General features: G+C 36.9%; 2 protein-coding genes across 5 annotated transcripts in view; one reads left to right on the forward strand and one right to left on the reverse strand.

Moving 5' to 3' along the window:
• Positions 1 to 862: 862 nt before the first annotated feature.
• Positions 863 to 2,393, forward strand: gcgb (glucagon b). Of its 2 annotated transcripts, none has more exons than XM_037539104.1 (4): positions 863 to 960; positions 1,086 to 1,178; positions 1,463 to 1,605; positions 2,090 to 2,393. In XM_037539104.1, exons 2-4 carry the CDS (start codon positions 1,087 to 1,089, stop codon positions 2,182 to 2,184), a joined length of 330 nt encoding a protein of 109 aa, XP_037395001.1. In that variant the 5' UTR covers positions 863 to 960; position 1,086; the 3' UTR covers positions 2,185 to 2,393. The 2 variants fall into 2 exon arrangements, with proteins under 2 accessions (XP_037395001.1, XP_017547745.1); XM_017692256.2 differs by having other exon boundaries at positions 1,463 to 1,609; positions 2,090 to 2,391.
• A 4,347-nt stretch (positions 2,394 to 6,740) lies between these two features.
• slc4a10b (solute carrier family 4 member 10b) overlaps positions 6,741 to 13,511 on the reverse strand; it is a 67,140-nt gene continuing 60,369 nt past the window's right edge. For all 3 annotated transcript variants that reach the window (XM_017692253.2, XM_017692255.2, XM_017692254.2), the window contains 8 exons: positions 12,479 to 12,730; positions 11,935 to 12,003; positions 11,655 to 11,828; positions 11,040 to 11,162; positions 10,590 to 10,654; positions 10,357 to 10,467; positions 9,659 to 9,674; positions 6,741 to 8,248 (listed from right to left, as the gene is read on the reverse strand). In XM_017692253.2, coding sequence (XP_017547742.1) covers positions 9,668 to 9,674; positions 10,357 to 10,467; positions 10,590 to 10,654; positions 11,040 to 11,162; positions 11,655 to 11,828; positions 11,935 to 12,003; positions 12,479 to 12,730 — 801 coding nt within the window. In that variant the 3' untranslated portion in view covers positions 6,741 to 8,248; positions 9,659 to 9,667. The remainder of the gene's footprint in view (positions 8,249 to 9,658; positions 9,675 to 10,356; positions 10,468 to 10,589; positions 10,655 to 11,039; positions 11,163 to 11,654; positions 11,829 to 11,934; positions 12,004 to 12,478; positions 12,731 to 13,511) is intronic.

Below are 13,511 nucleotides of genomic sequence, written 5' to 3' on the forward strand. Positions count from 1 at the left end.
TGCTCCCCCTTTGCTGTACTAACAGCCCCTCTCCTTAGAAGGTTTTACACTAGATGTGGGAACATGATCATTAGTAAGATTAGGTACCGATGTAGGTTAGTTCTGGGTAACAAACACTTAACCAATGCGTAGCATTGGGCATGGAGACTTTGGGCACGTGCAGCTGCTTCAAAGTGTTCCTTTCTATTGGCAGTGATTTCCTATGGAGATACAAGTTGTGTTTGCACAATTGAACCATTGTGTGAGCAGTAGGTACACTTTAAACGAGGCAATTTTATCTGTTAGAAGAGGTGGTATTTTTTGAAAAAAGAGAATGTACCATTACAAAGAATATTCAAAAACATTTTTATGGGGTTTTTCAGCCACAGTTCAAATCCAATCCAGCTAATCTGCATTAAAAATTCTAATACATATTCTATAACACTGAACCCAAACCCATTAAAAGCTCAGAGAGATTTTTCATTCTTCCAGTCATTTAACCTCACTGACCTCAGTGGAAAATACTCACTTTCCTGGAAATTGAAGTGAATCACTGTATTTGACAGGATGGCATCATGTTTGTACTTTCAAGTGACAGCTTTTTAGCTCATCTGGACATTGCAGCATCTCTCTTTTTAAACAAATTCACTCTGCAAATATATCCAGTGCATTGAAACAGAGTCTTGACTAATGGTTTGTGAGTAACGAGTAAGGTTGTGTGTGTGTGTGTGTGTGTGTGTGTGTGTGTGTGTGTGTGTGTGTGTGTGTGTGTGTGTGTGTGTGTGTGTCACCTGGGCTGTCTGCCTGGGGGTGGGGGGGGGGTGGGGGGTTGGGGGGGTGTTCTTCATATAAGGCTGACAGTAGGTAGACAGGGACCAGGACCGCACTCCTGGGAGCCAGATAAGAAACCAGTAGACACCAGCACGCTCTCACTTCCTCTGCTTTCTTTCTCTGAGCGACCAGTCTCCACTCAGTCTACAGGTGAGAACAACATTCATTTGTTTTGTTTTTGAATGAAGGTTTTACTGAAGTATTGACATTATTGAAGCTGCTGATTGTATGTGTTGAAAGGAAGTATGTTTTTTTTCTTTCTTTTTGGATGACAGAATGAAGGGCATCTCTTTGACTGGATTCCTAATCCTCATCATTGTGCAGAGCAGCTGGCAGATTCCCACTCAAGACACGGAGGAGAACTCCAGGTGAGAGAGCAAAAAGTTTCTCATTTATTAGCAATTTATTTATTAGTTCTCTAGCCCTTAAATAAGTTCATTATCTTTTAAAAAACAACTTCACTTTTAAGAAGCTACTGACCCTCAAATTAGGACTTTCTCTCAGTTTTATCAGATAGAGCTCTTTGGCCAATAATTTTATTGTTGCTTTATAGCCTTTTCTTTGAAGCCTTTATATGTATTTGAATGTTTGCTTCTTTAACAGTGATAGTCATTATTAAACACTGTATAACCATATAGTGTTTTTCTTTCAGTGTGATTTTAGAGGACACACTATTCAATAATCCAGCAAGTATGAAGAGGCACTCAGAAGGAACATTCTCAAATGATTACAGCAAATATCTGGAGACAAGGAGAGCCCAGGACTTTGTGCAATGGCTGATGAACTCAAAGAGGAGTGGGTATGTCTTATATTGTTGTTTTTCATGCTTTTAAATAAAAAATATCACAAATGAATGTTTAGTAATTAAATACTAATTAAATACTAGTCAACTTATTTTCATTGTGAAGAAAGCAAAATTTTTCAACCCAACCCAACATCAGTGTACCCTGTGTTTGTGTACATGAGCATCATTCTTATTTCAAAATGAAGCCATTTCCACTGTTTTTTCAATTTTCATTAGTACAAATTAGCCAATAAGAAAAACTGCATCAAAATGGGGTTCATGACTGTATAATTTGATGTAATGTCTTGGAACTTCAGACAAACATTTTTTGGTGAATTTTGTAACAATATCAGTTCTGGATTGTAAATATATGAGCTGTGACATTACATTTGCCTGTTTCATGTTGATTTTGGTGCTTGCTCTGAACAACAAGCAGACTGGATGCATTTTTTTATCATTATACTTTAACTCTCTTAATATCTTTGCTTTTATTAGTACCCAAACGAGACGGCATGCAGATGGCACTTACACCAGCGATGTTAGCTCTTACCTGCAAGACCAGGCAGCTAAAGAATTTGTGTCCTGGTTGAAAACAGGGAGAGGAAGAAGAGAGTAAGACACTCCATTCAGCAAAAGAGAGAAGCAATTCATACCTTTCATCTTGAAAACAGAAAAACACAGAGAGAGAGAGAGAGAGAGAGAGAGAGAGAGAGAGACACCGCTTGTCCTGCTCGACCATCTTATTCCTTTATATCATGTTTTATATATAAAAAAAAAGTTGTGTCGTTTTTTCCCTAAAATGAGCAAATAAACCTTTGCTGAAATGAAGTACTGTGGCTGTATGTTGGACTCGGATTAGTGTGTTGACTATTTTTGAGCCTTTGATTTGTACCCCATATTTATATAGAATAATTCAGTATATTATGAACAATAGATGCTTTAACCTTTGATTTCATAAACATAACACTAACACTCTCATCAGTCATTTAAATGGAAATGATGTAGCAGCTGAAATGGAAATGCATAACTAGTACAAAGTCTAATCAAACATATCAAGAGCTGTGAGACAAATTAATCAGCAATTACCTTAATAAAGCAGCACTGAAATTTTTAGATAGTCAGATCACTTCAATATATTCACTCCATTCCTTTTCCCAACATGACTTAAGACTTGCATTTTGCAAACTACATTGTTCATCTAAAACTGTGAGGGACAATGCTGCCACAGCATTTCACAGAGTGCTTTAATCCTTACAATTGCAGTCAGGGAAGGACAAATATTCCATTCATTAGTTTCAATGGGGGCTCACCATTCAGAAAATAACGTGTTAGATAAACAGTAGACTCACACTTATTCAACAATATCAACGCACTGTGAACTGCCATTAATGCATTTCTGCTTGACAGTGAAAAGCACAGTTCAAACATATCTAAAGCAATTATCTGCAGTGAATTACAGTTGTCTGTCCAGTGGGTATAGTGACCAAAGTGAATATTTCTCACAGTGACAGCTCTACCTCATACCTTGTCATGTCAGTCCATTACACCATGTCTAACATGACGCCAAGAGCACAGAGCTATGAGGCTCTGAGAAAAGATGTCAGTGAGTGAGAGATGTGAAGGCTGAGCGATGAGAGAGAGAGAGAGAGAGAGAGAGAGAGAGAGAGAGAGAGAGAGAGAGTGGGGACCTCAGGGACCATGTATCTCCCAGAGCTGTCAGCTGACACTTCAGACCATCTGTTGAGAGAAAAAAAGGAAAACGAGGCAGCCCATTCACTTGACTCCCTCCCGTCCCCACACAGCGCCACTCCCTCTACTTACAATTTCCAAATCTCCAGTGATAATATTGAGAAATACATATCGCTCCTGTCAGAAGAAATCCATCTCCATTTTGGTCATTTTTCAGGTTTTGACATCATTGAAAATGACATTGTGTGTAAATTTCATGAAGAATGGATCAAAAGAAATGGCCTAAAATGGTTCAGAAAAAAGTCTAGTTCCATTGACTTACATTAAAAGTAAAGTAGGCTTTTTCATTCTCCTGTAAGGTTACCATTTTGGATATACAAGGTTTTCTTCTGACAACAATGATATCCTAATGACTGTTACATACATCTGGTGAAAAGTAATAACAATAATGTTTACTCTCTACATTCGTGATTCATAATGGGTGACTCACAAACAGGTTTCATGCTTTATGTGTGCTTCTGAACCAAATGAAAGCTGTGATTCACTGTGTGTTACCAGACTACCTTACTGATTTATTCAGCTGGATACCTGAATAGTGTAGATATTTAGACAGACTGCACTAAACTTTGATTTTGCCACTTTTATTTACATGAAAAGCAGCTGATTCCACATTCCACTCTGCAAAAAGCATCAAGATCAAGAATCTACAAATACTACCAGAACACTTTTACCACATGTGTATATCTTTTTCTTTTATAAATGTGAAGAAAGAGGAAAAATGGACCCTCAGACCGTGGTTCAACTCAAGTAGGGACAGCAGGGTGATTAGCAGTTTTTACTCTGCCATATTTCCCAAACATGTTACACATTAAGACACCCAGGTAGCAGAAAATGAAAGCTGAACATCTCAGCTAAAAAAACTCTTTTTTTACTTTACTTTTTTTACTAACTTTTAGTGAGTACATTCCAGCTGTGCACTTATGACAACCAGCTCATGGTTGTTATAACATGTGGTTGGTTGGCACATGTTAAGGAGAATGTTGGCACAATGTTAAAAGGCTATTATTTAAAATAATGATGCAAGCTTGGGTGGCACAGTGGCGTGGTGGGTAGCACTGTCACCTCACTGCGAGAAGGGCCTGGGTTCGATTCCCCGACCGGTTGATCAGGGTCCTCTCTGTGTGGAGTAGACATGCAGTCAGGCCAATTGGACATGCTAAATTACCCCTGTCTGCCCTGTGATGGACTGGCGACCTGTCCAGGGTGTATCCTGCCTTCTGCCTGAAGACTGCTGGGATAGGCTCCAGCACCCCTTGTGACCCTGATGGAGAAGCGGCTTAGAAAATGGATGGATGGATGCAAAAGATTTGTTTAACTAAATCACAAATCTAAACATTAAATGGCAAATAATGTTTTTGAATAAATTAAACGTTAGTTTATTTTACCTTTTGCTTGTATCAAATGTAGTGGTAGACAATTCCCATACTTGAGCAAAAGTAGACATATTCATTGTTAAAGGTTCCCTATTTCATGTTTCATAATTAAAAAAAAATCATATTTAATACTAGTAGTTTCTTTTTGAAGTTATGTTATTTTCATCTTAAAATAGACTCACTTATCAGATAAGTGGTGGAACAACTTGTTACGAACTTGTAAATTTAATTTAAACATTTCTAAAAACATTCTAGTTGCGTTATTTAGTTTGTATTATTTAGCATTTAGTATGATTAGTATGTGTGCAGCGTATTATATAAAATGATCTTGTGACAACAGCCCTACACCAGGGCAGGCTGACCATGTGCTAACCAACTGCAAAATCAGTGTGGCGACCAACCCTGCCCAACCAAACAGCTCTATACTTACTCCATGTTGGCAAGCTAGCATTACTTATTTTTGGCTGACAGATAATAAATCTAAATAGTCAAACCCCATTCCTGGAAAAGTTGGGACATTTCCTAAAAAGTTGGAAAACAAGTTGAAAAGCTTGGTGATTTAGTCATTCTCTTAAACCTTTATTTAATTGACAAAAATACAAAGAAATGACACCATGTTTTAACCGACCAACTCCATTGAATTTTGTAAATATAAACAAATTTGTGAATTTGATGCCTGCACTTAAAGAAAGTTGAGACAGGGTAAAATAAGACTAAAAGGTTCATCCCATATCCAAGTTGCATGTATCATGATTGGGTATAAAAGGCTCAGTCATTGCCATTGCTTGGGTAGCTTACCACTTCGTGACAAATTTTATGAGTGACTTGAGAAAACTGTTGTAAAAGAATATTTCTCAACTCAGGAGTGCAAAGAATTTAGGTCTTTTATCATCTACTTTACATAATACTGTGAAAAAATCAAGGGAATCTGGAGAAATCTCAGTCCATGTAGGGCAAGGCCAGTAACCACTGTTGAATGTGCATGAGAAACTGTCAAGCTACTGGGATAAATATAGCCAAATAGGCTTGGAGGTACTTTAGAAACCTGTGGTTACTTAACACAGTCTGCCATTGCACCAAGAAATGCAAATAGAACAAGAAATACACAAATATACACCCAAACAACACCAGGTTCACTGGGTCTGAGCTCATCTCAGATGGCCCAAAAGATAGTGGAAATGTGTGCTTTGGTCAGATGAGTTCATGTTTCAGCTTGATTTGGTGGAAAATTTGTCACTAATGGACTAAGGACCAACCCAAATTGTATCAGTAAAAGACGAAAAACTAACATAGTGGTAGCGTAGTGGCATGCAGGTGCATCAGCGCCCACAGCATGGTTGATTTGCATATGTGGGAAGGTATTGATACAGAGGGTCTTATTGGTATTTCAGAGACATATGCTGTCACCAGTCAGTCAGTGAAAAATACATTTTTCTTTGTACTTAAATGTTCAAGAGAATTAACAAATCAGCACGTTTTTATTATATCTTGTATAGTGCCAACTTCTTCAGAAATGGGGTTTGAATCTGACTGCTGTTAATATTTATGTACCTAAGCATTAGGTAGATATACAAACCCAATATTTTAATCTTATCCTCAAATGTATCTATAATTTATAGTACAATGTATTTCATCTATGTAAACAATTACAAGTTCATTCACTTTAACATTTTACTCAAGTTACATTATATGCATATATAATACAGCATGCTTAAGTGTAATGCATAAACTCAATGGAAGCACACAGCTCTGTCCAAAACTGATACCATTAGTATGTTAAAACAGTATAGCATCATTAGTGATATGTATGTCCCAAATTTTATCAGTAAAAGACGAAAAACTAACATAGTGGTAGCGTAGTGGCATGGAGGTGCATCAGCGCCCACAGCATGGTTGATTTGCATATGTGGGAAGGTATATGCAGGGATAAGGACTGTAGCATATGGTTTTGGACACAGCCTATGTCACAGTTGCACTGGCACAGAGAACAAAACTGTGACTGTATACAAATGAATACTAAGAACTCAGAGGTTATAGAGATATTTATTAGACACACATTCATTAACATAAACAGTACATTAAAAGAGCATGGACATATGTCAAAGTTCCATCAAAACCATAACTAATACATTTTAGTGAACAAAGAAACATTGGCTGGAAAAATAGTGTTATACAGGCTTCTCCAAATACTACCACTGTAGCCTTTGATTCCATGACTCCTCAGATCAAAACAAGACAAAATCATATCAACATGAGACCTTATAAAGGACTATAATTTTGATTTCTTTTCTTTTAGGAAAAATCATAAAGTCTATAGGTGTAAGAACTCAAAAGGTGCAACTATATACAAAGAAAGTCTACATAATAAACCTTCCAAAAAATAGTTTTCTATATGATCTATTTTGCCCTTCTAGAATACTATTGCATTTATTCTCAAAGGCCGTTATTTTATGCCCTTGATAGACACTTTCAAGTATGAACAATACCTTGAGCTGTAGAATACGACCTGTAGACAAATGCCCTTCAGAATCTGTTCTGATTGACATGATAAAAAGCTAAAGCTTCAGCGTGTGATTGTAAAATACTGTTGATGAGAAAAGTCAAAGTGTTTATGTTTATGCAGAGATGCATACTGTCCCAGCTAGCAGGGATATGGATCTGGACTTTGGCATAGTGAGAGTATCAACAAATAGCCTCAAAAGACTTTACATAGACCAACAGAAATCATATATAGGCTTTAAATCAAGCAGCATTCTCAGCTGAAACAATTGTAAATCTATGTTTAAAATGATGAAAGCTTGCTTTTAAAACTGCAATGTAATGATTTTAGCCTCTACTGTCTAAAAGCTGAGGTAATATCAAAATGAAATTCTGCCATTTATTTCACTTCCAAAAGAAAGAACCAAAAAAATGTAATAACATAGCTGATACATCTAGAATTTATATTAAGGAATGCATGCATACAGTCCCAACTGTAATATAGTTGTTCGTTGATTGAATCTACTATTGATCATGTAGAGCTTAAATACAATAAAGACTATAATCTTCTTAATAATTATTTCAGCTTTTATACGTCCGTTTAACTTTGTACAATAACATTAATATTGTAGCTTTTCAAAAATACAAAACATATAAAATACCTATGAGTTTATTTAAAATCAACAGTAGTCTTAAAATAGTTTCTAAGTTTTCCAACACCCTGCGTACCTTTCACACAAGCACAATCATCGTCTCTGGCCTTCGTTTGCTGGTATTTACTTTACATTATTAAACAGAAACTGAAAATATAAAGTCTTACTGCAGAGGAACTTTTTTAAACACACATAGTGTAATTATGAACTACAAAGATTCTACTATAGCACTGCTGAAAACTAAACAAACACAGAGACACACTGGACAAGACGAAAAGGAGTAGAAACATGTGGCACATGATATAGTGTTTGTGTATGTCAGAGAGCACAGTGAAGGAGATACAGGTCAGAGGCCTGATGCTTTCCTCTGATGCTTCATTGTCCCACTGCTGCTGGACAGACTGTGTGGAAACAGGCACAGAAAGTAGTTTATTTCCCCCACCAAACCCTCATCCAACATCGCACATACAGCGAACACTGCCATAACCTGTTACCTGTCCGACCCTTGTGGAGACATGTCCTACCTTCAGCCATGGACAAACTAAGAGGCCTTTTTTGTTTGAGAACATCATGTTCTAACACCAAGTACCTGAATAATCTCCAGTGGTGGGTTGTTACAGAGCACAGGTATAATGGAGAACAGAGAACTGCAGTAGTTATCCTGCTAGCTGAGACATTTCCAAAACAGACAGAAATGGCCTCTCTGAATGTGTCTTTCACTGCTGCTGCTGCGACCTGCTGGATTTCTTCTAGCTCTACATTCAGTGCCTCTAAGTTCAAAGTATTCCTTTAACATTCTTAAAAATAAAGGAGCTAAAAGTATTGATTTCAACTCCTTGCCTTGTACATTATAAAAAGAACATGGCCCCCTTTATAAATTTATTCAGACTCCACCTGCTTTCACCATTCTTTTGTTAAGCACACAATCTGAAAGAAGGGTACTACACAGGCATAGCTTTGTTTACAAAGGTTCAAATAATGTAAATTCTGTTGTAACTTACAACAATAATGAATTAAATGAGTCTTAAGGGTACAATAAATTCACTTTCCCAGGAGAAAATGTGCATTTTGTACCTTTTTTACCTGTTTTAAACAAGTCAAGATGGAGTCAATTGAGTGTATGGAGTCAATTTAATGTAACAAAAAACATAATTGCAGTGGACTATGGTACAGTATGGTACAGAACTAAAAGTACTGGAGACACACCCTTTAGGGTACTACCCCAATGGCAAGTGAGTACATTTCTGAGTGTATACCAGAAAATATGTCTGAATTACTGTCTGTTGTATGCTGAAGTATTCATTTAAAGAATTATTTAAAGTTCTTCAAAGTAGACATTTTTATGGCACAAATCTCAGGAAAAAATATATAAAAAAAAAAAATCAAGATGTTAAAATGTTAAAATTACCCCACTGAGGATCATGTGTGTGTCTTAACATTAAAGTAACAGTTGACAGCTGTGCACACAATAGTGTACAACCTAATAGGTAGATATTCATGCAGTAATATTCCTCAAGCTGATTTCTATTCTAAATGATGTGTTATATGGTGCAAAACCGCATGCTGTCTGTCTTGGCCTAACATAGCAACTGACTTTTTTTCAAGGTTCCTCTGGTTGAATGGGAATCGAATTAAGAAGTTCATAATCGTTGATATAATTACACAACAGTTGGTGATGATATGTTCTAAGTAGATGCAAATACCAGCAACAAGATATCAGTGATTTGGTCAGAGTAATGCATTTCACGGCAAGCAAAGACTCTGACTGAGCAGTCAGAAACATTCAGGTATGTGGAGCAGAGTCATCTTACCTTTACTGCTCAGCAACTAGGAGATTAAGAAAAGAAGTTTATGATGAGATAAATACAGAAATACAGTCTTAAACATCTTATTGGCACACAATGACTGAGCAGTGAAATATTTGTAAAGAATGTACAATAATTATAGATAATGTTACTACATTAGTAACATGTTATTACACGTTATTAATTATATTAAATGGTCTGAGAAGGATCATTTTGTTACACTGAAAATTCTGTTAGCTAAATGCAGCCCTTTTTTCTTTATTTAATTAGATTTATTTTAGTTTTTAAATGCAATGTATTGACAGTTTTCTGTATGTATATTATCAGTATAACAAACTGAATGAAAAGCTGATTCTTTGAAATTTTAATGAATCTCAGAATTTCTTAGTATTTGGTATTCACCCCTCTTGTGTTAATCAGAGCATGCACTCGAGCTTGCATGGACTCAACAATTCTGTGCAAAAGCCTCTGATCAGTACATAAAATCCATCTCAGACTTGCAATGGAAGGGATTAGACTGCAAACAATACCTCTATAACTTTTTTTTTTTTTGAAATTACAGTTGTTTAATCTTAGATCTAATGTAATGCAATCTTACACTTATGGATCCCACTGCAGATCTATACAAACAGCAACACAATGGCAAGATAAACTTCACCGCATAAACGCTTATTTTAGGCATATAAAAGGAGAAGAATCCAAACCTTTTTGTAGTCGGATCAGTTTTTGAGGTGTCAGAATTGACAGTCCTCCAAGTATTTCCAAAGGAGGCTTTGGACATCTCATCAGTAATATTCACAGAGGAAGGATCATCCCTTAAAAAAAAGAAAAGTCTTAATCAGTCATCGCACAAACAGTACCAAAATAAAATGTCTCTGTAGTAGAAACATAATGTGCAGCTATGTTTGTCTAATTTGTCAGTAAAATTGGCACGCACTTGTAATGTGCCTCCAATGGCACTTGTACTACTCCTTCTTCCTCTGCCAGAATACTTTGCTCCTCCTGGCAGAAAGGAGAAAGAGAGTGAGAGAGACAGCGAGCGAGAGATGGAGAGAGGGAGAGGGGAAGACTTTTATTGCTATCTTGCCAGAGAGAACTTCATCCACCTTTTGATCTTTTATCCCTCAGTTTCCTATTAAATAAACTTCACACATTAATTTACTAAGAGGCTGTAATAGTTTAATGTTCACTTCAAACCAATAACTCACATCACAATAACTCACAACACAATAAAAATGCATATCCTTTTTAAAACGCATATTCAATATGTGAAGCAACAACACTAATATAGACGCCAATATTGCCCATGCATGGTAACTGCATCAGGGAAAGAAGAATAGCAAAGCAATTACAATTGATCTTATGCTTGCACAATATATGAGCTCACCTCTTTTTCAGCATCTTCTAGTTTCTTCTTTTTACTTTCTGGCATTAGGTCATCCAGCCAGCTCAGCTCACGCTTAGTGAAGATAAAATCCATCAGTTTCCGGATGAACACCAAAGCAAGAACCTGTCCATAGCACAAACAGTAATAACAAATGTAACTTTAACTACATTTCCACAATAACTGTTGAGAGCTGTTGTAAAATACATTAACATAATGACCATATGTTGTACTGAAGTATTCAAACTTTTGTTTAAATTGTTTAAGTGGATTAATGTATATTAAAATAAACTGTTAATTACCAACTGGAAAAAAGAAAATGCAACCAACTACTCACAATACTAGTCTTACAGTACTAGGTACTGGCTGGTAACTAAATACTGGCCTTCCTTAGTTCAGGAAACAATTAACACACTAACATCTAAATTTACTAAGTACTGTTTGTGTGTTTAATTGTATGTATTCTAATGTTAGCATTTTTTCAATGAAACAAATGCTTACTGTTCAGATAAATAGCTTTACATATCCTTTTCTGACCTTTCACTTCTGAAAATGCACAGTAAACTATACTGTACAAACTGTAGGTATACAAATTTAGTTGAACAGAAATGTAGGCACCATCATTGGAAAGACGATGGCTGCACGGGAGGTTTTGATGATCCACAGGAGCACCAGGCAACTGAGTTGTATGACAGTGAACAGGTGGACCTTCCGCAGAGGTACATGCCTCAGGTAGATAAAGTCTGGCTGGTGCTTAGCAGGCATCCCAAACAGCCTCAACCTATCGAAGAACTGGATTAAAAGAAGGAACAAACAGATGCTTCAGAAGCTGTCATTTAGGAACTATTCAAATTGAAGAAGTGTATTTGAGTGCTTTTGTTACTTATTGTGTTTGCACCTGTATTCCTCGTAGTGAAGATGCTCCCATGTAGAGGAACACTCCATAGAGCACAGGCATGGGGATAAACTGGAGAGCAAGCACAAAATGAGCTAATAGTTGTGTGAAGTTCTTCTACTCATGAGCCAGAAACCTCTTTCTGTGGCAAATATAGCCACCAACATACTGCCATATTCCAACTAAAGCTTAATGAAATTTAGTGCAGCTTTCTTCTTCTGGCATTATTATTTATCAATTTTATTTTTAGGGTATTTTTGCATTTTCCTATTTCTATTAAAATGCTACTAAATCACACATCATTACATATCTCAAACACTTTTGAATGCTGAGGTACATTCTTCTGGAGTCTAGCCCTGATAATGGTATTTATTCACTGATGACCCATCTATCCACAAAAGGGCCAGTGGGACTCTAGCATTCATTTCAACCAAGCAGAAGCACCTCTCATGTAACAAGAGGAATCAGTTGTGCTTGTTTTGTGGATAAGTTGGTGACCCCTGGTCTAATGCATAGAAAGAAAATGCTTAAAGTATCTTTGTCTGACCTTAAGGACAGATGTCATGAAGACAGAGCAGCCCATGAGGAGGAAGATCATGAGGCCGGTGAAGCGCTGCTCTCTGATGCCCAGAAACTTGGGTTGCTCTCCTGGAGCTGAGCTTTCTGACTCCAGTTTCAGGCTGTTCACGTGTGTAATGGACAGAACTGTAGCTGCCACAAACCACGGCAGTCCCATCACTGAGCATACCCCCAGCATCACGCCCACCACAAACAGATCCAGGTGGTAACCACAGCCTTTCTGCAGCCAGACCAAAATAAGACACAAGAGTGAGTGGGCCTACAATTAATCAGATGCGTGGATGATGAGTAAAAACAATGTCTACAATTTAACCCTTTACATAGATATCACTGCTGTTGAAAAGAAAAAAACAAATACAGTGTTTTGGGGTAAAGCATCACAGATCTTCATGTACACAGAAATAATTTCCTCAACGTCAACTCTGTAACATGCCAACAGGGAACAGAAAGAAGTGGCCATTTGCAGTCTAAATAAAACAAATTTAAAACTGTTACAATGGGTACAACAGGGATCATCTTCCAATTTAAAGCAACAAAGGACTACTTTGTAGTTAAAGCTACTAACCAATGCTTTGCTAGTTTATTGAACCCAATATTATTTCATGTGATACTTGGGATGTATCAGCAAACAACGTTTTTTTTTTGCAAATGTGTGGTGCAATTATATTGCATAAATAACATGAGCCAGGTAAGTCACACTGCATTTGAATTCTGCTTCTACACCTGTTGAAAAATGCTGTAGTATAATGATGCATGACTCATTGCGCTAAATAGCCAATTGCCTATTTGACTGCTTTATTTCAAGAATGTCCAATCCTATCTGCAAAGGGCCGTTGTGAGTGCAGGTTTTCACTCCAACAGAGGAGGTCACCTGATGAAATGTTTGAAGACTAAGACTAACTGATTAAACAAGTGGAGTCAAGTGTGCTCCAGCTTTTTTTGGAGTGAAAACCTGTAGCCACACTGGCCCTCTGTGGATATGATTGGAAATCCTACCTTAT

This window comes from Pygocentrus nattereri, chromosome 6, assembly GCF_015220715.1.
Source record: "Pygocentrus nattereri isolate fPygNat1 chromosome 6, fPygNat1.pri, whole genome shotgun sequence".
NCBI classification, from domain to species: Eukaryota; Metazoa; Chordata; class Actinopteri; order Characiformes; family Serrasalmidae; genus Pygocentrus; species Pygocentrus nattereri.